The following is a 21,600-nucleotide window of genomic DNA, read 5'->3' as shown; positions in this document are numbered from 1 at the left end:
ACACTGATGATCTTATGGGCACTTTGGCAGGACAATTAAGCCAGGATTATTTTGTCACTTTGTCACTGACCTTTCATATCTTAGGATTTCCTAGGTCATGTGATAGCCTAGCCTACTGCTCATTGAGCTCAATGCAAATCAAACAGGCTAATAGGCCTACTGGAAAAAAGCACCATGCCAATCTCTAGCTGGTGAAGGGTATGTGATGATGTGGGGCTATTTTAATTCCAAAGGCCAAGGGAAATTTATCGGGATACATAATATCCTGGATCCATGAAATAGCTGGCCTTTAAAAATAAAAATCTGCCTGCCCCTATGTTAACCCTGTTAAATTGCCATAGGGTTACATTGGGGGTCAAATACTTCCTTCCCCTAGCATTTAAGGAAAACATTTATCTATTTACGATACATTCTTCAATCACAAAGAAAATTGGTGTGCTTGGTGGCTTGATTTTTACACATTTTTTTTAATTAAGGCATTAAGATCAATTGTCAAATGATGATTTTATATTCCTGTTTTAGCATGGTATCAAATACATATGCTCCTCACTGTATCTAATCTAATCTATTAATGCAAGGAACATCTGTCTGTGTGTCACTCTGTGTGTTCCAGGCACAACTCTCGAACAACTCATCCGACTGACCTAAAATTTGACACAGGTCTTGCTAATGGCATGCGTGAGTGCAGTGCAAAGTTTGGTTGTTTTTGGACAACAAATGACAAAGATATCGTTAAATTAAGCAAAATACAATTCTACTGCTATAGCCACTCCCCTTCTCATTCTCATTTACTCCAGCATAGAGAAAGAAAAAAGCCCATTTAGCTGACAAAACTCACGTGTTGCCATTCATGGAAATTACGATGTCGCCAATTTAACATAATCTACCTGCATCAACGTAGGCTAATTGGGCAACACGTTTCTTGGAAAACATTGTTTGTACGGCCACTGCACTAGTGCATAAATTGCACAAATACAGTAGCCTAGAAATCTAGACGCCCCTAGCGGCAGCAAATGTAATTTGGCTGGCGGGGCAGTCTAGGCACGATCCATTGAGCCAGGGAGCTGAGAACCCGAAGCACCATCGATCCAATCACAGCGTGTATAGAGTCGGTGGGTGGGCTTAACATAATGGTGACTGCGACCAGAATTTGCGACGGTAACGCATCCTGTTATTTGAAAACAAGAAGATGATTCGTTTAGCGTTATCCTATTGCGTCGAGAGGGAAGGTTACGCATCCTGCTACTTGAAAACAAGAAGATGATTCGTTTAGCGTTATCCTATTGCGGGGAGGGAATTTGAAAGACAACTGTTTATCCCACCCCTCGGATTGAGCCCTGTCTACGGTGAGTGTCCAGACCCTACATCTTGATGTGGGTCTGGCTCGTCAGGCTACAAATACAGGAAAGTTGACCAGTATCATTTATTTTTGTGGAGAGAATGTGCAGAACTGAGCGTACCGCTAGGCGGTGCATCTAGTTTGTTTTAATCACAACTGGCTGAACGGTGACTTAACCTACCAATTGACTGGCCCTGTCCACCAAGTATCTCAGCTCATTTTCATTTAACTGAAGTGAAGGTAGGACTGGCAAATCAGTCCACTAATGAGCAGTGCCAGTGGAGTGCCAGATCTGTAGCCTACTCTCCAGACTCACTACTTTGTTTCACTTTGTGAAGAGAGTCTGGCCTCTCACGATTGGGGAAACATTTTGAACTCTAGCATCGTAATGGGCGTAAACTTTGCGTTATCTTTGAAATCTTTGAGTCAGTCCAGAGCCATAGAAAGAGAGAGTTGTGACACTCTTTGATGTTGCCGCCACACGATCAAAAGTTCTAAAAAAACTGAGCTGAATGGCTGAATCGCAGGAGGGTGGGATGTACTCCTGGATGCTGGAGAGTGTAATCAATTAACTCATTGACTACTGACCAAGAGATTGGCTGTTAATAGTTCCAAAAGTCCCATAACGCGGAAAAAACGCTGCCATTTTTTCCTATGGAGGTCTATGGGCGTGTCGCCACTCTGTTTTATCTACCACTCTGGGCCAGTCTAACCAATCACATTGATTAGGCCACTATCATTTACCACAGGCACTTACTGATTGGTCTGTCAGGTGTCCGAAGAAAACGTCAATGTATTGTCAGATGCCAAACTATACCTCAGTGAAATCAAAATGAATGGAAATACTAGAGTGTGGTGCCACCGGGCCAGGCTACCAGATCTGCCCTTAGAAGATGACAGAGGTCCCCTGGACATCCAGTTCTCACAAGAGCACAATATGAATCTGCAAGAGACTCTGGCAATGAATTATGATGCACCTTACTTCTACTGCTTGCATCTGCGGGACCAATTAAAATCTGTGTATCTGATACGGGTTAGCCTAGAAATCTAGATGGCCCTAGCGGCAGCAAATCAAATTTGCTGCCAAGGTCTAGCAACTCTCCGTTGGCCATGGGCGGCGCCAGGGGGGAGCAAGGGGGTGCTACAGCTCCCCCTGGATTGGCAATAGCACCCCCGTATCACCCCCAAGAATAATGGATTATATGTAATTTAAAAATATGTAAGCGCACCTAAGACACGTGTCATTTTCTGTGAAGACAGACGCATGGATACATTCGACACGCAACCAGCCTATAGAGCTTACAGTGCGTGTAGTCCGTAACACTTGTTGTAACGCACAGGCTACTTTATTATTAGGCTATTATTTAAGCCTACAGCCTAAACTAAACTGTGGGTCATTAAGAAAACATAATGCATATGTTGTTGTAACTTTGTGTAACCGAGACATCAGCAAAATTCATTGTATACGACCAATCACTTTTCATGGCTGCCTCCACTTTCTCTGTCCTCACGGTTGCAACTTCTGCTTTTTAGCGGCATGTTCATCAGGTCCCAATGAGCAGCCAACCACCTTCAATGTTTTTAATGTATCAGACAATAACTAGGCTACTCCAGACTATGCTATAGTAGGCTATAATCTTCGGGACAATTAGGTCAGGATTCGAGATTCGGGACAACTCTTTGTATTTCGTGACTGTCTCGAACCCTAGTCTGATGTTCTGCAGCGTTAGGCACCTCGACGAGGAGATTGCTGGTCAGTGGATAATTTGCGGCACAGTTGATATGGAACAGCAAACCGAAAGAAAAAGAAAGTAAACATTTTCCAGACTATTAATTATTTCTTAATTAGGTGTTATCATATAAAGAGACAACACATTAGGGGGCAGTGATATGAGCGCTTATTCAATGTGTGTGTGCGTCTGCGCAAGTAACTGAACCACTGGAGATAACGTGGATAGAAGCAACAAACAACGTTATTTAAAACATCTATCGAAGCAGATTATTGCTGTCCAGCATGAAACGGGCCTGGCCAAGTGAACGTCGTAGCAAATAACCTATGACGACACCACTTTTAAAACATTTATTTCGCTCTCGTTTGTGTGAAGAACATGGGCTGTTGCTCAAACAAATGAATGAGGGCAATGATCTGCATCTCCGTTCACCAAAAGTATGGTTTTGCTAATCCGTTCACACAAAACATAATTTCTGAAGGGTTCTCTCCAGTATTAACGTGCTATATTTCTCCATGTGTATTAGTGTCAAGCAGTGAATTGATAGTTTAGGCTGCAGTTAGGCCTAGTTCGCGTCACTTGAGTCAGACAGAAGACAGGTATATTTGTCCCCTCGAAAACTGCGTTGAAATGGTGTATTTTTTTGGTGTTTTTTTTGACGCGCGCGGGGGGGGGGGGGGGGTGGAGCGGCAATTCATAGCACCCTCTGAGAAAAGCATAGCTCCCGCATAGCACCGGCAGAAACAAATCTCTGGCGCCGCCACTGCCGTTGGCTTGCAAGCTGCTGCGAGGTAACTATTCTCGGGCCAATCACATTGTGTGTAGAATCAGTGGCGGGCTTAACATAATGACGACTGACCTGTGACCAGAAGTTGCGACCGTTAAGCATCCTGCTTCTTGAAAACAAGAAGATTTAGGGCTATCCTATTGCGCGGAGAGGGAATTTGGAACAACTGTTTATCCCACTCGTCTGATTGAGCCCTGCTATGGGGAGTTCCCAGACCCTACATCTTGATACGGGTCTGGCTCGACAGGCTATATAGGCGGGCCAGAGGCAAGCTAAACTGATGACGACAGCGCTGCAACATTGGAAGTCAGTAAACATTGGTCATAGTGTTATCCAATTGCGTCGAAGTACAGAATCAGTCAGAGTAAACATTTGTCGTAGTGAGATTTTCAAATGCATGCTTGGTGCCGTCCCTCGAGTTGGGCCATTACAGTATTCATGGCCAAACCTTGAATCTTTCAGACTTTCAATCTTCCAGGCTATGACCAAGGTCCACAAGCACCTTGAAAACAGTGTAGGCCAGTTTATTACACTCATTAGTTTTTTTAGGTAACCTGAGAATATTTCCCCACTCTTTTTTGTCAGTTCAGTGCATCTCCTGTGCATAGGCCTCACTGAGTACAGTAGTATCTGCAGTTTTGGCTTCAATCTCAACATACCTCAGTGATATCTGAAATTAGATGACCAAATCACCAAAATTCCAGGATTCGCTCCATGCCAGATAAGCTGTTGTGATTAGATCCTCTATTTTATATGATGACAGAGCAGTGCATTCAACACAACGGCTGAATCCCAATATCTCCTCCCGGACTCCCGACTTTAATTAGCGTTCCCGTGAACTTTGTGAGGGCTTAGGGCCATCCCACTGCAAATTTGTGAAGTGCATGAGAGCTCACTTACACCTTTTTTGTGCCCTTTCATGACTTGGCATCTATGCAGACTTCACTCAAGGGAATTGCCATCAATTCATAGCATTGTATCTTGAAACTCAGGGTTACCCACATAAAAGGGAGGCTGGAAAAAAAAAATCAGTAAACAACTGCCATGAAATGGAAAGGGGAACATATTTGTAACACATTTTTGGTGTTGTCAATTTAAGGATACAGGTGCTGTCCAATTCCTATTATTAGCATTTTAAACCCTTACACCCTCACAAACATGGTCACTTATCATCAGATGTCTGTTAAGTCTTTGAGGGTTCAGGGCTTAGACTTGATGAAATCGGGATTTAGCCAACCTATCTGCACGGATGGCGATAGAGTTAAACAGGTAAGGATGTGTATTTTCTTTGGAATTGAGTAAACATCTGTATTTAAAACCTTTGTTTACATTGGATTGTTGCTCGTCTGAATTGATTTGTTTAGAGTTTAATTCACCCTTTTTAATTTTACTACTGGTTATGCCCCAGTCATTTTTTATGGAAGATCAGACCCTATCTCCCCAGTGCACCATGCATTGTTCAGGCACTGGCCATTTATAGCCTAGATATCGAAATACTCTCGCTGCTATTCTCAGGCTAGCTTCTGTGTTGAATCTATTGCAGATGGTCTTTGATCAGCTAAAGAAGACACGTGTAACGGTCCTGTTGATTAAGGTTGAACATTTAACGTAGGCTATTTTAACTGGCAATTATACAACAATGCAATCTCAAATGATAGTATGTAATGCAGAAGTAACAAGTAGCATAAGGGATCAAGGGAATGTCTAGGTAAAGTAATGGATTAAAAATTAATGAGAACTAGAATAAATTACTTTTTAGCGACCCTAACAAGACTGGAAGCAAGACTGATTGATATCTGCAGTTTTCACTAACGTGTTGTTTGGCTATTATTCTCTTTAGAATGCAGTTATTTTACTCAGTTCTAAAGAAAACACATGTCCCTTCCTAACACTGACGACATCTTCACAGCCATTGGCTGTGTTGCACAGCGCTGTTATACTCTGTTAACATCACCTGGATTGAACCTGGCTTTTTTCCATGCATATACAGTACACATTTACAGGCCCCCCCTATGGGATGGTCCTCTCTCCCTTCCTGGTCTGACTATATCTGACTTCAAGTATAGCATGACCATCTTCAGCGAGAGAGGCTGGTAGCTCTTGGTTGAAAAGTGTAGATTATATCCACGTATGTTGTTGTTGTTGGCAGCAACAGGCTACAGAGATTAAATCAAAGAGAGTCTTTCTGGATACGCCTGAATGCCATGGAATATCCGGGTCTAAATGAAGACATCGACTTCACTTGCTTTCTATAGTGATGTAAGTTTAGAATGATTTCTATTATGTCGTTTTTATTGCACATACTTTATTTTGTTTCTCCTTTTTTTTGCTTTTTTGCTATGGTGATATATTGTGGGTCACCTGTTGTAGAGTATCTACGTTTTTGGTCATATGACCTCTTGAACCTATATAGGTGAGGCTTAAATCCTCATTTATTTGTACATGCCCTGATGAAGACCAAGTGTGGTCGAAACATGTTGGCGTTTTTCTCTATGTAGCCAGATACGAATAAAGGTTTTTTAAACCTTCCTCTATCACCATTCCTGGAGTGCCTGGATTTTTCTCCTTTTTCATATAGCATGACCATCTTTGGATGTATTGAGACAGACAACAGCAGACAGAATATTGAGGTCTGATAGATAAGTGTGTTGAGTAGTGCAGCCTGAATCATCTGCAGCTGAATGTTATCAAGACGATAAAGCTAATAGTGGACTTCTGGAGGAGAAAGCCCAGTCTGACCCCTATCTCAACAGAGTAAATGTGGAGGTAGTACACTCTTACAAATACCTTGGATATGACAGACTGGAGTGGTCTTAGAACATTGAGGCAATGTTTACAAGAAAGGACAAAGCTGGTTTCACTTCCTACAGTGACTAAGATCCTTCAATGTCTGTAACATGATGTTGCTGATGTTTTACCAGTCTGCATCTAGTGCCATTGTATGTGCTAGTGTGCTGGGGATATAGCATGAAAGTGTGGGATGCTAACAGACTCAACAAGCCAGATTTTTCATAGGGGGTGGAATTCAGCTGGACATTTGAGGTGGTGGCAAAAGGGGAGGAGGACACATCTCAAGATGATGAGCAACCTGAACACCTCTTATCCTCTACAATCCCCTAAATAATACCCTCGTTGAGCTGAAGAATACCTTCAGGGCCAGTCCAGTCTCCCAAATATTGACACAGAAGTTCATTCCCACAAATGGTCATTCAACCATTCAACATAACTCTCACCCTCTTTGCTGCAGTGATATGACTGATGATTGATGCAACTTTATCATTATCTTTTCACATTTTTTACATATTTTACTTTTATGTGTGTGTTTGTTAAGGATGGTGGTTTTTTTTACTGTCAAATTTTCTTTGGGATGAATTAAGTATTTCTCATGTTATTTCCTGAAATCGTAACAGTAGTCAGAGAAAATTAGGATTGAGAATGGAATTAAATACAGCAAAGGCATTTGTATCTTTAGAACCATCTTTTAAGAAGAGTAAAATGGTGGCTACAACCCCAATCCTCCACAGAAAATAGTTAAAGAGCTTTCAATGAGCCAGGATAAAATCAATATAGGGGCAATATTATCATTATCCAATATTTCCAGAGCTGGTTGAAGGACCTTCATCAAACATATTTACACACTATAAGGGCCCGATGAAGTTGTAAGGTCAAGGTTGCATGAGGGTCACTCTCCAAAGGCAGGTTCAGAGATCTTAATCAAACTAAGTGCGGTTAATCACTATAAAAGCTACGTGAACGGATTAGATATATAACTAGAAAAGCATTCCGAGAGCGCAGCTACCTCCGCCTGCATAGTTCTTCCTAGGTTGTCATACATTTGAACCGAAACTATTCAGATCGCCACCACGTGGCCATACCATGCCATTACATCACTAAGCTAAATACATAAATGCCTCTTGAATCCCGACGAGAATTACGGATCAGTCCCAAAATGTAATCGTTTCTTCCTTGGGTCATGTCTGACCTTCACTGAAAATCTCATAAAAATCCATCCATCACTTTTTGAGTTATCTTGCTAACAAACAGACAGACAGACAGACAGACAGACAAACAAACGCCGGTCCCCGATGAAAACATATATACCTCCTTGGCAGAGGTAATGAACTGAGACTTGTCCCACCTTCCTCCGTACTTTGTGGCACCATGACCTGTACACCGTCCTCTTTAGATATGGTCACTCTTGTGGGGTGTTCCCGGTCTGCAGAAGTCAGCACCTATCAAAAGTGGTCCAAGGAGGGAAAAGCGGTGAACCCGCGAAGGGTCCTGGGTGGTTGAGGCTCATTGAGGCATGTGGGAAGCGAAGACTGGTCCGTGTGGTTCGATCCAACAGTTGAGCTTCTGTAGCTCAAATTGCTGAAAAAATTAACGCTGGTTCTGTCAGAAGGGTGTCCGAACACAGTGCATCACAATTTGTTGTGTATGGGGCTGTGCAGTTGCAGCCCAGTTAGAGCGTGCCCATGCTGACCCCTGTCCACTGCCGAAAGAGACAGAACGGGAAGAAGGGGGCCTGGTCTGATGAATCACTTTTTCTTTTACATCATGTGGATGTCTGGGCAACACATGGCTCCCGGACACACTATGGGAAGCAGGCAGTGTGGTGCTTTGGGCAATGTTCTCTAGGGAACCTTGGGTCCTGCTATTGGATGTTACTTTGCCACTTACCACCTCCCTAAGCATTGTTATAGACCATGCACCGTTTCATAGAAACTGTATTCCTTGATGACAGTGGCCTCTTTCAGCAGGATAATGCATCCTGGCACAAAACGAAAAATTGTTCAGAAATGGTTTGAAGAACACAACGAGTTCAAGGTGTGGACTTGACCTCCGAATTCTCCAGATCTCAGTCAAGTCTGATCCATGGAGACCCCACCTCACAACTTAGGGGTCTTAAAGGATCTGCTGCTGACGTTTTGGTGCCATGCCCATGCCTTGATGAGTTAGGGCTGTTTTGCCAGCAAAAGGGGGAACTACACAATATTAAGCAGGTGGTCAAGTTATGGCTGATCATTGTACTGTATGTTCATGTGTGGTATCACATGTCATCAGCACACAATTTATCACTGATATTGAGCAGCTCTAGTCCAGGCAGGCCACATTCATCTGCCTAGAGCTCATCAACTTGTTATACTACATACCTAATATAGAGATTTTTTAATTATAATGTATTATTGTTAATTTTTATTATTATTATTATTATTATTATTATTATTATTGGGGGATTTATGGTCTTTTCAGTGTCTTATTTGTGTCAATTTGGTTTATAAATCTAAATGTAGTCATACCAAACAGAAACGTGTTTCATGAATGTATTCTAAGCAATATTTTTTTAAAGCTGAATTCCAAAATTACTTATGAATTCACCATTAAATGTTGGTCATCGTCTCCAGTCTGTCTCTTGAAAGCGTTGTCAATTTCAATTCAAAGATTCAACCAAGACCATTTAGACTTCATAGATTAAATGTACCATTCTCCTTTACATTTTATGAAGACTTGAAACTTTAAATATCAGGAATCCAGCATAATTGTTATAGTTTAATATCCAATATTGACCTACAGTATCTTTAGGCCTTGAACAGAACAGTGCAGTGTCTGTTATTTGGAAACACAAAATGTGTTGAGAGCTGTAAAATTGAATGTGACATGGCAGAGAGCAGAACGACTTATTTCTAAAAATTTGTACAGGCCACATCATGGAATTGTATACCATTTTCATACATGTCTTAAAAACATTTAATTTACATAATTATTGGCTTTTTTCACCTGTTTTCAATGACTTAAATAACCACCGCTGAATTATGTTTATGGCTTAATATCCAGCTCAGGAAATATAAGTGCAATTTGGCCTAAAATAACAGCTCAGTAAGTCAGAGTGGTATCCAAACAGAGAATTAATCACGGGACTCCTTTGGAACCATTCAGGCTACTTCAGACTTATAACCCTCTACAGAAGAAAAGAGATTGCTTACAGTCGGCCTAATCATCTCTAAAGTGTGTAATGTCAAATGCAGTGTGTTCACATCTTTAAACTTGTTCGTGTGAGCTCAGAATGCACAACAGCATGGTCTAAGGAAATCTAACTATTCTTCCTTAAGATGCGACTCAGACATATTGCACGAACAATCAGGAACATGAATAATTTCTTCTTTATCTATCCATCTGTCTATCTAAACGACGCGTAATTTTAGGATGGCCAAGTCAAATCGTCGCCGTTTTGAATCATTTAGGCTAAATCCGACTGCTACATTTTGAGATAGAGTAGGCCTATATTAACTATCACTTTTATGTAGTCATATTCTGTCAACACGTGCAGTTGTGTTAAGTTTCCGCAGGAGGGGGGTATTTCTCATTACCGACTGTGGGCACAAACAATTGTCTGCGGCGTGTTACAAAATGCCGAGATTGTGGACTAATTATTTCACTGTTTGACGAGACAGCAGACGTAGATTGTTAGTTTTAAAATGTTCGAAAAATTAGATGACCTATTTGGTCATTGATTGCATGCTGTTGACTAATAACACTTATCCTACAATATCCTTTGCGGGAATTAGGAAATGTTCTGAATAGCCCTACGCTAAACTCGAAACCTGAACAGAACACAGACACAAAATGACATATATAAGCTTTTATTCATTTTCTTTCCTTGCAACTGGTGTTATTAGGCTATTTAAAATCATTTGTTATTAAATTGCAGTATGTCACTGACATAGATTTTTTTTTTTTAATACAGCAACAATCTTGCATATAATTACACACTTTAAATCAGAGGTTGCCAATGCCATGGAATCAAAAGTATAAATAATAAAGGCCATATAAAATTGGGAGACATAACACAAATACCACAAGAACGAATCTTCTCGGTATAGCCACAGTTTAAATTGTTTAAAATACTATTTTAGAATTACAGTCACAGTTTTAAATAAATAGTTTGAGACCTTTAAAATAATATCATCCTGAGGGGAGGTCAGAATGGCAGTCTTGAGCTCCGCGTATATGCGTAATGTCCACAGGTGAGTTGTACCAGAACAGGTAAACCACAAAAGTCTACACCTTACCCTATTATACAGTGGAAAGACGTTGCACTTCTTAAAAAGGCGTATTGTTCATGCGGAAATCAAGGCGACGTCTCAGTGGCTCTCTGCACTGATGCTTGGGAGTGCGCAAGGCGATTGTGGGCCGGGGGACATGTCGTGTAGTTTCCTAATGTGCTTTTTCAGGTCAAAGTTCCTGCAGAAGCCTTTGCCGCATGTGGGGCAGGTGAAGGGCTTCTTGTCGTTGTGTGTGTGCATATGGAATGTCAGGTTGTACACTTGATGGAAAGCTTTGTTGCAGATATTGCACTTGAACTGTTTCTCTCCGCTGTGCGTCAACTTGTGGTTCTTGTAGTTACCTTCAGAATGAAAAGCGCGTGTCATTCTCCACAGAAAATGAAATGAAAACAAAGTAGCCACTTTAAAACATTTGCTAAAATGTGCGTTGCTTTGATATTAAACAGACCTTGAGCTGTCTAAAGACGAATGATCTAAAGATGGCTATTGCCAGGAAAATAATTGTCCAGTGTAATTTGTCATTTGAAAATAAACTGTACCTCACCTTTTTGATGGAAGCCTTTACCACAGAATTCGCAGACGAAAGGCTTGTAACCTGCGTGGATCCGTGCGTGTGTGTTAAGTGTTGAACTTCGGTTGAAGGCTTTTCCGCACTGGTTACACTTATGTGGTTTTTCCTGGAATTTATATATGAATTTGACAATGTGTAAGCAATATATAGTCTAAGTTAATACTTACAAATTAGGTTACATGTCGCCTGGCAAAGCCTATTTAAGCATTCGATTAAGACGACCCATAGAATGCTTAGTACACGCATAAACCGAAAAAGTATTTTTGAAGAGGGTCTCTGACAACTACTGAAGTAATAAAACAACTAATGTCACCAAAATAACAACAATTGTGACTATTTATTCTTACCTGAGTATGTATGATTTTATGGCGACAGAGCGTGCTGGCTTGGCGGAATCCTTTGCCACACACCTTGCATACAAAAGGCCTGGCACCCGTGTGTACAGGCATGTGGCGCGTCAGATTATAGTGCGCATTGAACACCTGCAACAAACAAAAAAGTGGTACATGTTTTGCATGGCCGATGACTTTAAATTTGATGTGGAAATAAACAAAGCGAACATGGAAAAATAAGCCTTACCTTGCCGCATACTTCACATGTAAACACTTTCGGCTTGCTCTGTGGAGCGCCGTTGAGTTTTGAGGATGTTTTAAATAGTTTCTCCGTAAGGATCTGTGCACTCTCTTTCATGTATTGGTGCAGCTGAGTTTGAGACAGGTCTTTGAAAGACATTCCAGACTGGTACCTGTCGGCACCGTGACTCGTTTTGGTCTTCTCCGAAAGGCAAGCCTTCTGACGACCTTGCAGGGGAGAGTTGAAAAAATAAGAGGCCATTGGGTGGATATTTACTATGCCCGTTGGAGGTGGACACGAACTCTCACCACAGTTCAGGTAACATATAGCCCCCATCGCGTGGAAAGAAGCCTGATTCACCACGCGGGGCCGGAAAAGTTTATATTGTCCAACTGTTTGAGTCGCGTCCGAATGCTCATTCTTATAATTCAAACCTATGCTCACCAGATCGTTTGAGTTACATGAGGAAGCATCGAAGTGGTTTACATCTAGTCCGTTGATATGAAGTTTGTGCGCCGGTTCGTAGGCAAGTGGCACGAATGGAATCATACAGTGCAGTGAGGATGGATTCACGCTGAGCGTTTGCTTTGGGTCCGCTTTCCCCCCGGGAGCATGGAACACGTTGGGGAGCTGCATTGACTTCGGTTCAGGTGTCCTGGCCATAATCCGTTCGATTGAGAAAGCGAGTGGCTTGGCCGTGGCGATCATGTTTCCTCCCGCAGTTAAGCTTCCAGAAGCCGATGGTGAGCCGAATAATCCTGCTGAGTGGTACAGCGCACTGTTCATGACTCCTCTGCAACACCTATGTTGTATGGCGTGATACGGCGTTGTTGCGCACGGATAAATCTGATTCCCCTTACTGACCCGCGAGAGAGGTCATCATCGGTCGCTGGTTGCCTGGCTTGAAGCGAAAGTCCCTCCGCCGCTCTGTTGCACGCTGAGGACTTGACAACTGGAACTTATCAGCCTGGTACTCAATAAACCCTTTACGGTCAATAACTCTGTCTGCACCAAGCGAATCGTTAGTTTCCAAGTGGGTTGAGTAAAGTGGATTATTCTCTACTTACATCAATCAGCAGAGACAACTTTTCCATTGGTGTTGGTCCGCTATGGGTGACTACAATTCAACCGCGTCTTGAAGGAGGTGCTTCTTAGAAGCGGGCGTCTTGTACAAATGGCAAGTCGTTTGGCAAATCTCAGGTCCCCTTGCGGCTTTGTGTGACATCATTTTAAATCGCTTAAGATGACAGGCGCTCAATTGGGTCAGCGGACTGTCGATGTTTGTCAACATTTGACATGTCAGGATTCGACGAATTATTTCGCGCAATGCGTTATGTTCTTTCTGCCGAGGTTAAAAAACATCAAGAATCCTCCTTTGCTTTTTCTTGAAAATTGATTGATATTCAACACGGACGCACATGCAGTGGTAGGCCAAGGCTATGTCACTTTTGTGGCACGACTGTGTTTGACAGAACGAACAACAGCTAAACTATAGTCTAATTGTTATTTTATTTTATTCATTTATTTTTCCATTTTATGTATAGATGCGATTCGACAAAATCAGTTAATCTGTCGTCGTGGGTTGTTTCGCAGAGAATTATTTTACGGGACGCTTACAGTGATTTTGAATAACTATTTAATCTTGCGCTTTCAAGCAAGGGACATGGGACTAAAGCTATAGCCTACAGACTTGCCTATTTGATATTTGAAATGTTGGATGCGACAGGCTACCTTAATAAATTAACAACTTTCTCCCCTTTTTCGTTTAACAAATCCACGGGGAAATCTGAGCTCTCTCAGCTAGAGATCTCAGCAGATAAACAGCTGAATCCTCAAGGACCGAATCCTACCAGAAGGCATCGCCTCTTCTCTGCGCGTAAACGCCAGTAAGTGTTTGGTGTGTGTGAGATGACATTGACAGTGATGCGATGTGTTGCATTCTGCCGCCATCACGAGAGGGAGAAAGTGAAATATAATAGTCCTATAACCATTTTTGTTTTGCACGAAAATCAACGTGTTAAATATTATTATTATTATTATTATTATTATTATTATTATTATTATTATCATCATCATCATTATTATTGTTGTTGTTATTATCCTAATAGCCTTTTGGGCTATCACCATCATCATTATAGGCCTAGGCCACTTGCTCTTAACCTGTTAATATTCCTAGGTTAGTAGCTAGTAATTTTGTTGTTGCTGTAGGCCTAGTAGGCCTATTGCTGCATAATATATGTTTGTATTTTTAGTGGTCTATTATTATTTTGTTTAATTTATATTTTTGTATATAGTTTAATATGTTTTCTACACGTTTCTTACATTTTAAGAATTTAACAACACACATTAATTTATGTAGGCCCATGTCTATTTATTTTCAAACATGTAGGCTAAGCCTAGCCAATGCTTATACGCTATAGGCCTATTTCTTTTAGGCTATACGTTAATTTCTGTACACGACTAACTTGCTGCTCATTTAAAAAGAAAAATAAATACATAGAAAATTAACAATTATTCCTGCTGCATGAGGCCTAATTGTTGGTCCAAATAAATACAATTTTACATTATGAGGCAATTTCAGGGCCTTACATTAAAAAATAACACATCTTACAGTAGTGTGAAACAGTGTCGAACAGTGTCGAACTGGGTTGCCCGATCCTATACTACCAATAGAAATCATATTTTGTTATTTATTTATTTTTGCTGGTAAAAAAGGTACTGCTACGATTTTGTCAAGCTCTCCCGGTGACTTTATTAATTTCTCCGTTGTAGCCTAGGCTATAGGCCTATGCTTTTGTTTAGGCTGTTAGGGTGAGAACATAATAGGCAAGGTTTGTGTGTATAAAAGTATGTGTAATTTAATTTAATTTCATTTCAAAATGTATTATTTTAGAAATTGTGAATTTATAGCTTAACATTTTAAATTGAACTAATAGGCAATTGGGCTATGGCCAGAGCAGCTTTGCGCATTATAGTGTCTGTATCGCCAATCTTATTTAAGCGGCACATAGTCCTACATGCACAGAAATAGATGGCATCATTGAAATAATTTCCCATGATCAATGGTTTTAACAAAGATCCACGTTAAACTTGTGGACGTCTCAATTCATTTTATTGACGGTGTGTAGCAGCCTAACTATTGCACAGTGAATTTTATCCTGCAAACACACGGTAATCTGCAAATGTATACACTGGCTTCAACCGAATGAAATGAGCTGCATGTGTTTTAAAATGTCAAATTACTGGAATCATCAATGGGCAGACAAAGTGAGAAGCTCTCGATAAAGGCGCCAGAAAGCATGTGGCCACACAGACGGACAGATGGACGGTGGGCGGAGGTTGCCTGATGCTCATTTCTCCAGGCTCACATATCCTCTTGAACATTTGACAAACAACACATGATCAAAACCGAAGTGAATGTACACGACGTTTAAACAAATTGTGTGCACGGCCCGGTCCTCATAGCATTCTGTGAGCTAGACGAGATAAATGAAAGATTTATTCTCAACTTTACAGACCATCTGACTTTATAACAATCACTAGGCTACCGTGTGAGGAAGCAGAATGATGCAATGAGTCAGATCAGAATTAAAAAGTGTAAATATCTACAGATTCGGTGGTTAGATTTTAATCTCTGTCAATGTAGGCTATACAAAAGAAGGATAATCAGACAGCCCACGCATGATATGCAATTTTTTACCAGAGCAAAAATACTTTATTAGGCGAAGCAAAGGGTTTTTGCTGAAATTTAATGTTGAGTGACACATATTGTAGGCTATGTATTTTAAAAAATCTTTAATTCAAATGATTCTGTTGCCTGCTCTATGGTGGTCCTTAGGATAGCTTCTGTTATGCACGCAGAGAAATGCCATAATTCCCTAATTACATTCATAAAGAGAAAATGAAGTAACAATAATCACCAATAAAGGGGTCTTAAAATATAAAATAATAATTAGCACAAGACAGCTTACATAAACCGTTCGTGATTAACTAACACAATATCATGTCTCACCTTTATGAAAAAGCTCTTGTAATTATTCAAATAAAAGATAAGGACATCCCCAATACTTTGAGCAATGATTCAATGATAATGCCTGGTGCGTGCAACCACTGTGTAAGGAACAAGGATGCAACATGAAATCTAGATTAAAAGGACTTTAATAATTACATTTAAACACACCTGAACTAATACAGGTGGACAATGGACAATAGAAATACTTTACAAAACCTCCTATGCACTTTACAATTGACTTCACCCAGATTGTGCACACACCAAAACAGCATAAACAAACACAAAATTGATTGGCAGTACAGACATATACTTTGAATTCCTACAGCAGATACTGTATATTAAATGCCATCACCACTTGTGCAAGCATACAATGAACAAACCTCCATGTCAACAAGTGCACACGCCAGTCATGTAGTGAAGCCTACAGACACATAATGTTGCAGGCATGCTGAGCCTCTTAACCACGTGCCCAATTAAATGCACTGCTATGTTTGTCCATTTGTCTCTCACTGTCAGCAATCCAGAGTAAGAGAATCGCTGTGGGGTGCTCCCAGCCCATTTCAACATTACAGCACAGTGGACACAGGCACAGACAGGTGCGCTGTCGGCCAGTCCAGCCCGCTCTCCTGCTCAGGACGCTCCGATGAGAGATGGGCTCTAGCCGTCCTCTTCATCGCTGTCCCTCATCGAGATGCCTTGCAGTCCTTCACCGGCAGATACAGAGAGAGTGGCCTCCTCCACAGTCAGACGGTTGTAGATAGTCTCGTAGCTCTTATTGTTCAGCGTGCCATCTAGGACACCCTGGAGCCTGAAATCCCGGTATGACTTCTGTGACAAGGAAGGCAAGACGAGAGTACACATTACAGAAAGTACAGAGTACTACAGAGAGTAGACAGTACACATTACAGAAAGTACAGAGTACTACAGAGAGTAGAGAGTACACATCAGAGAGTACAGAGAGCGCTAGAGAAATGACCCATGGATTTGTAAAGCCAGGCATACTGTAATATATTAAATGTGAAGGTCATTCGTTCTGAGTGGTATTTAGAAGAACAGGAGAAGGGTAATGAAATGTAGTGTCTAAAGCCCAATTCACACCAAAGATTCCCGACGCGACGAGACCGAGCTGCAGCGGTGTGAATTAGAAGTTGCACATAGTTGCAGGCCGTCGCAAGCCGCGCAGAGCATTCAACATGTCTAGTCGCAGTTGCAAGGTTTTAGGACATCGTAGCGCGTCTCATCTCGTCACAAATCTTTGTTCTGAAGTCGACTTAAAGAGCTACAAAAAGTGACAAGGCAATTTGAGGCGAAATACAGAAATAACAGATAAAAAAAAGAAGAATTACCACAGAACTACTGCTTATCCACACTTTCAACTTTACGGGTTTGTTATTTGGTTAATACTCATAGTTGCATAGAAATGTATTGGGAGGGATGGCATTACAATCACTTGCATTAATGTCCATATTTTCTAAATGAACACAGCACTGCTTTTATGATTTTACGGAGTGATTTGTCAAGCCAGAGAGAGATGAATTGAAGGGCCTCATGTAGATGGTGACAGTAATTGAACAGGACCTCATTAAGAGTGGATACAAAGTGGATGCTAAAGGTGGACGGAAATGAGCACATATTACTGTCACTCAAATCATTTCACACTAAATGCTTTTGTAATGAGTACAGTGTGGGTCACTTCAAGATGCTTACAGCACATTGCATACATCATCAATTAGGCTATTAAATAACATCTTTGCACAATTTCTTTAATACAGATAATGTTGCCAGTATTATAATGATAATGGATTCTGTGTTGAATGAATACAAAGAAAGCTTAAACATTATATTATGATATGGAAGTGTGCCCATATATCAGTGCACATTTAGTGTGTGTTGAGAGTATGCATTATAACGTATACATTGATCTGAGTACTGATGATCTCTGATGTCAAATATACACAGATGCCAGAATATTGAGGAGTTGGTTACTGATATCCAAACAAGGAAAATAAATAAGAGGTGTGTTGATGTCAATATCATTTCGACTTAACAACTGAACCTGTGCTCACCTTCACAATCTTGATGAGTGTTTTGAGCTGGTACACATGCAGCTGTAGGTCCAGTCTGTCCGTTAACCATACACACACTGCCTTCATGGAGGTGGTGTACCATTGCTATGGGAACACAAAGGGGAACAGGTCATCTGGTGCGGAGATGCTGACCAAATCTGCCCACTGCTATACAGCGCCCACTGTTCAACTTGATGACAGATGTGCAAGCATTTAAAAGTCCCTCTGTAGTTTGAATCATATATCAACAGTATTCACCATTGGCACAATACAATACAAACCCTCCATTCACTGACAATGAAAGCAGCTGTTTCTATGTAGGAAAATGGACCTGTATTGATGTGAACTGGCATGTAATGGAGTCCTTTGCAGTACAACTCAGAGATGCTCGTCAACGCGTTGATTTATGTGATGGTCAATTTTTTGCTGCTAGTGATATGGCATATAGGCTACTGTCTATACGTACATTAGCACATCTCACTGAAGCACTGTCTCAGGCAAGTGCATCAGGTATTTGCTATATATTTTGTTACAGTATACTGTACATTAACTCGTTTTGGCACCACCACTTTTTGATTACACCAACTGTATATTCAAAACTGTAAACAATTTGTCTATTTACTTCAGGTTCCCTGCTGGCTGGAAACCAATCTTTATGGGAAATACATGTAATTATGAGGGCAGAATTATAGCATATGTTTGTGCCAATATACTAATTGTCACACTGGCAACAATTAATGCAACAGTCCTAATAATAAGGCAATAAAGTGATTTGTGCAAATATTTTGTGTTGGCGTGTCTTTTCGATTGTACAGATAAAGTGTACGTTGCAGTCCTCTGCAGTGTGGACACACAAGAGGCAGAAGCGCACACAGCTGGAGCTGATCTGATGGTGCGGGTGCATGGCCCTGCTGCTCCACACTAACTGTCAAGTGCTCTGCTGTTCAACTGTCAAGTGTGAATTCAGCTGACTGTTGAAGAGACATGGTTATATGGAACATTTTTATATATATTTTTTGATAGACACTGAGAGCATATCATTTTCCTGTTTCCCCTATTTTGTGAACTTTTTCATTTGTGCGAAAAGGAAATGAGTAGTTTGCTCTAATGTGTCCTCGCTCTGTGAAGTCCCTTAATATTTGTCTCATTAGAGAGAATGTTTAGCACCATCCTGATGACGAGCTAATTACAGCACCTGAGAGATTCTGCTCCTGCAACTGTTCTGTCTCCCACTTCACACCTCTCCCTGGGAGCACGGCGCTGCGCTGTGCTGCGCTGCAGCGTGAGATGGCCTCTGTGCTTATGCGTCGTCTTGGCTCTAGTAAAGCAGGAAACACAACAGCGACGCGCTCTCGACTGATCAGCTGACTTGATGTCCACGGGAGTCTGCATCTCAGCACTTGTATGATGTGCTCCTGCAATATGCCACCTTCTCACTGAGGCCTGCACAAGGCCACTACAACTCCTGAAGCCAAGGCTGTGCTGGCGTGAGCAGATGGCTGGAGTAAGATAGAGGAAATAAATGAAACATCTTTAGCACTCTGTGCAGTTTGAATGTTTGGAGCTGCTCCCTGAGTTACAACAAAAGAGGTAAGAGGCTATTTTAAAATTTGTGTTTCTTTAAGAGGTACACATAAAATCAGGAATTAAGGGAAAGATTGCTATTTGAATCCAATTAAATTCACAGTCCAACAACAACAAAATGGTGTTCATACACAGTCCTGGCACTTTAACTAGGAAACAAAATAGCTTTAACTAAGCCATAAATTACTTAAGCCCATCAAGACATGTAATGTGATCGGTTGTTGATTTTTTCCCACTACTCAACAGCCATTCATTAGAATCGTGGCCTGTTTGTCCAAGTTTCGAGCATATATCATACCGAAGGCTGTGACGAATCCAATTGCCACAGAGACTGAAAAACAGAGCTACGACTGACACATTCTTTGTTCCTTCATCACTTAATGTGTCTGAAACCATCACAGTAGCAGAGCACACTTCAAGTAGTGTAGGTGAATAGACGTGTTCATTTCAATGGGAGAGTCATGAGCTATGCTTTCCTGCCTCACTCCAATCACACACATATGTGGACGCTACACAGAGGGCCTGTGCACTGGGCAGTGGAGAGGCTTTTTAATTGAGGAAGTCAGCAGTGAAGGGGGACAGATGGACTGGCTGCTTCAGCTCTGGTGGCAGACGTGAGCGGGGGGTCGCTCATTGTTTTTGTACATCACTATTTATCCTCTGACACGCGGCCACGGCGGATTCCTGTCGGCGGTGGCCGGGTAATCAGGGCCTTAAGTGTCCTCTTGTCAGCGCGCATTAAGGGCCCAGCGGAGAGCGGCCGGCCGCACCTGTGTCCAGCGCCGGAGCTCTGCGCTGCCCTGCTGAGGGCACCTCATCACACGCACACACACACACACACACACACACACACACACTGCCCTGCTGAGAGCACCTCATCACACGCCTAATCAGCCACGGCCCCGCTCAGCGCACATGCAGCCTGCTGTCTGCAAGGGCATGCATTAGCTTTCTCATTTCCTCACACTGCTCCCATTACACACACACACACACACACACACACACAGAATGTTCAGGAAAGCTCACTTGTGTACACACACACACACACACACACACACACAAAATGTTCAGGGAAGCTCACTCGTACACACACACACACATACAAACACACACACACACACACAGGTAAACAATAAGGTTCAAGAATGGAACACACAGAGACATAATAATAGAGATACATGCCACAGAGATACCCATTAGCCTTTGCAGACATTTATACAGAGACAAAGACGAGCACACAAACAGATGACCACACACACACACACACACTCACACACAGACGCGGGTGAGGAAGTGTTTGTGGTAACACAGGGAGAGCTCCTTGTGCATGACTGTGTGTGCTGGTGGAGCATTAGTCCTCCTTGCCACTCATCTGGTGGGCCTTGCTGAAGGTTCAACAAATCAGCGGGAGCAGCACAAACACAACATCACTTCAATCTGGCCCTCCGCCGCCACGTCTCCTGCCCAATCTACCACACACAGATGGGGAGGCGGCTGCCTGTGTGTCAGTGTGTGTACGTCTGTGTGTGTCATGTCGGTGCGTTTTTCTGTCTAAAGTAAATGTTGATGCTTGTAATCACGCATGTTGTGTGTATGTGTATATTGTTTTTAGTCTAGATGCAAATTTATATCCAAGTATATACACACACACACACACACGTCTGTCAAATCTGGCATTAGAGTTGTTGTATGAGGCGACGAGTGCTCTCACACACACCACACACTTCCCACTCGTCCACTGACCCCTGCTCCCCTCAGCCTCAGTGGCCCAGCACAAAAGAGTGGCGGGCCTCAGCAGGGGTCAGCTGGAGTGACCACTGCGAGGAGAGCCAGAGAGCCAGAGAAGGGACAGAACTCGTGTGCTGCTGTCTCAT

At 41.9% G+C, this 21,600-nt stretch overlaps 2 protein-coding genes across 3 annotated transcripts in view; both read right to left on the bottom strand.

Moving 5' to 3' along the window:
• Positions 1-10,481: 10,481 nt before the first annotated feature.
• fezf1 (FEZ family zinc finger 1) lies at positions 10,482-13,233 on the bottom strand. The gene is made up of 4 exons (XM_062547556.1): positions 12,071-13,233; positions 11,839-11,973; positions 11,465-11,597; positions 10,482-11,261 (listed from the first exon to the last, which is right to left on the bottom strand). Exons 1-4 carry the CDS (start codon positions 12,848-12,850, stop codon positions 10,999-11,001), a joined length of 1,311 nt encoding a protein of 436 aa, XP_062403540.1. The 5' UTR covers positions 12,851-13,233; the 3' UTR covers positions 10,482-10,998.
• A 2,611-nt stretch (positions 13,234-15,844) lies between these two features.
• Positions 15,845-21,600, bottom strand: part of cadps2 (Ca++-dependent secretion activator 2) — a 117,931-nt gene continuing 112,175 nt past the window's right edge. For both annotated transcript variants that reach the window (XM_062546766.1, XM_062546767.1), the window contains 2 exons: positions 18,143-18,247; positions 15,845-16,904 (listed from right to left, as the gene is read on the bottom strand). In XM_062546766.1, the coding sequence (XP_062402750.1) occupies positions 16,734-16,904; positions 18,143-18,247 (276 nt within the window). In that variant the 3' untranslated portion in view covers positions 15,845-16,733. The remainder of the gene's footprint in view (positions 16,905-18,142; positions 18,248-21,600) is intronic.

The sequence above is a fragment of the Sardina pilchardus genome, chromosome 10 (assembly GCF_963854185.1).
Source record: "Sardina pilchardus chromosome 10, fSarPil1.1, whole genome shotgun sequence".
NCBI classification, from domain to species: Eukaryota; Metazoa; Chordata; class Actinopteri; order Clupeiformes; family Clupeidae; genus Sardina; species Sardina pilchardus.
Note: the sequence above shows the minus strand (reverse complement) of the source record. Positions and strands in the feature narration are given on the sequence as shown.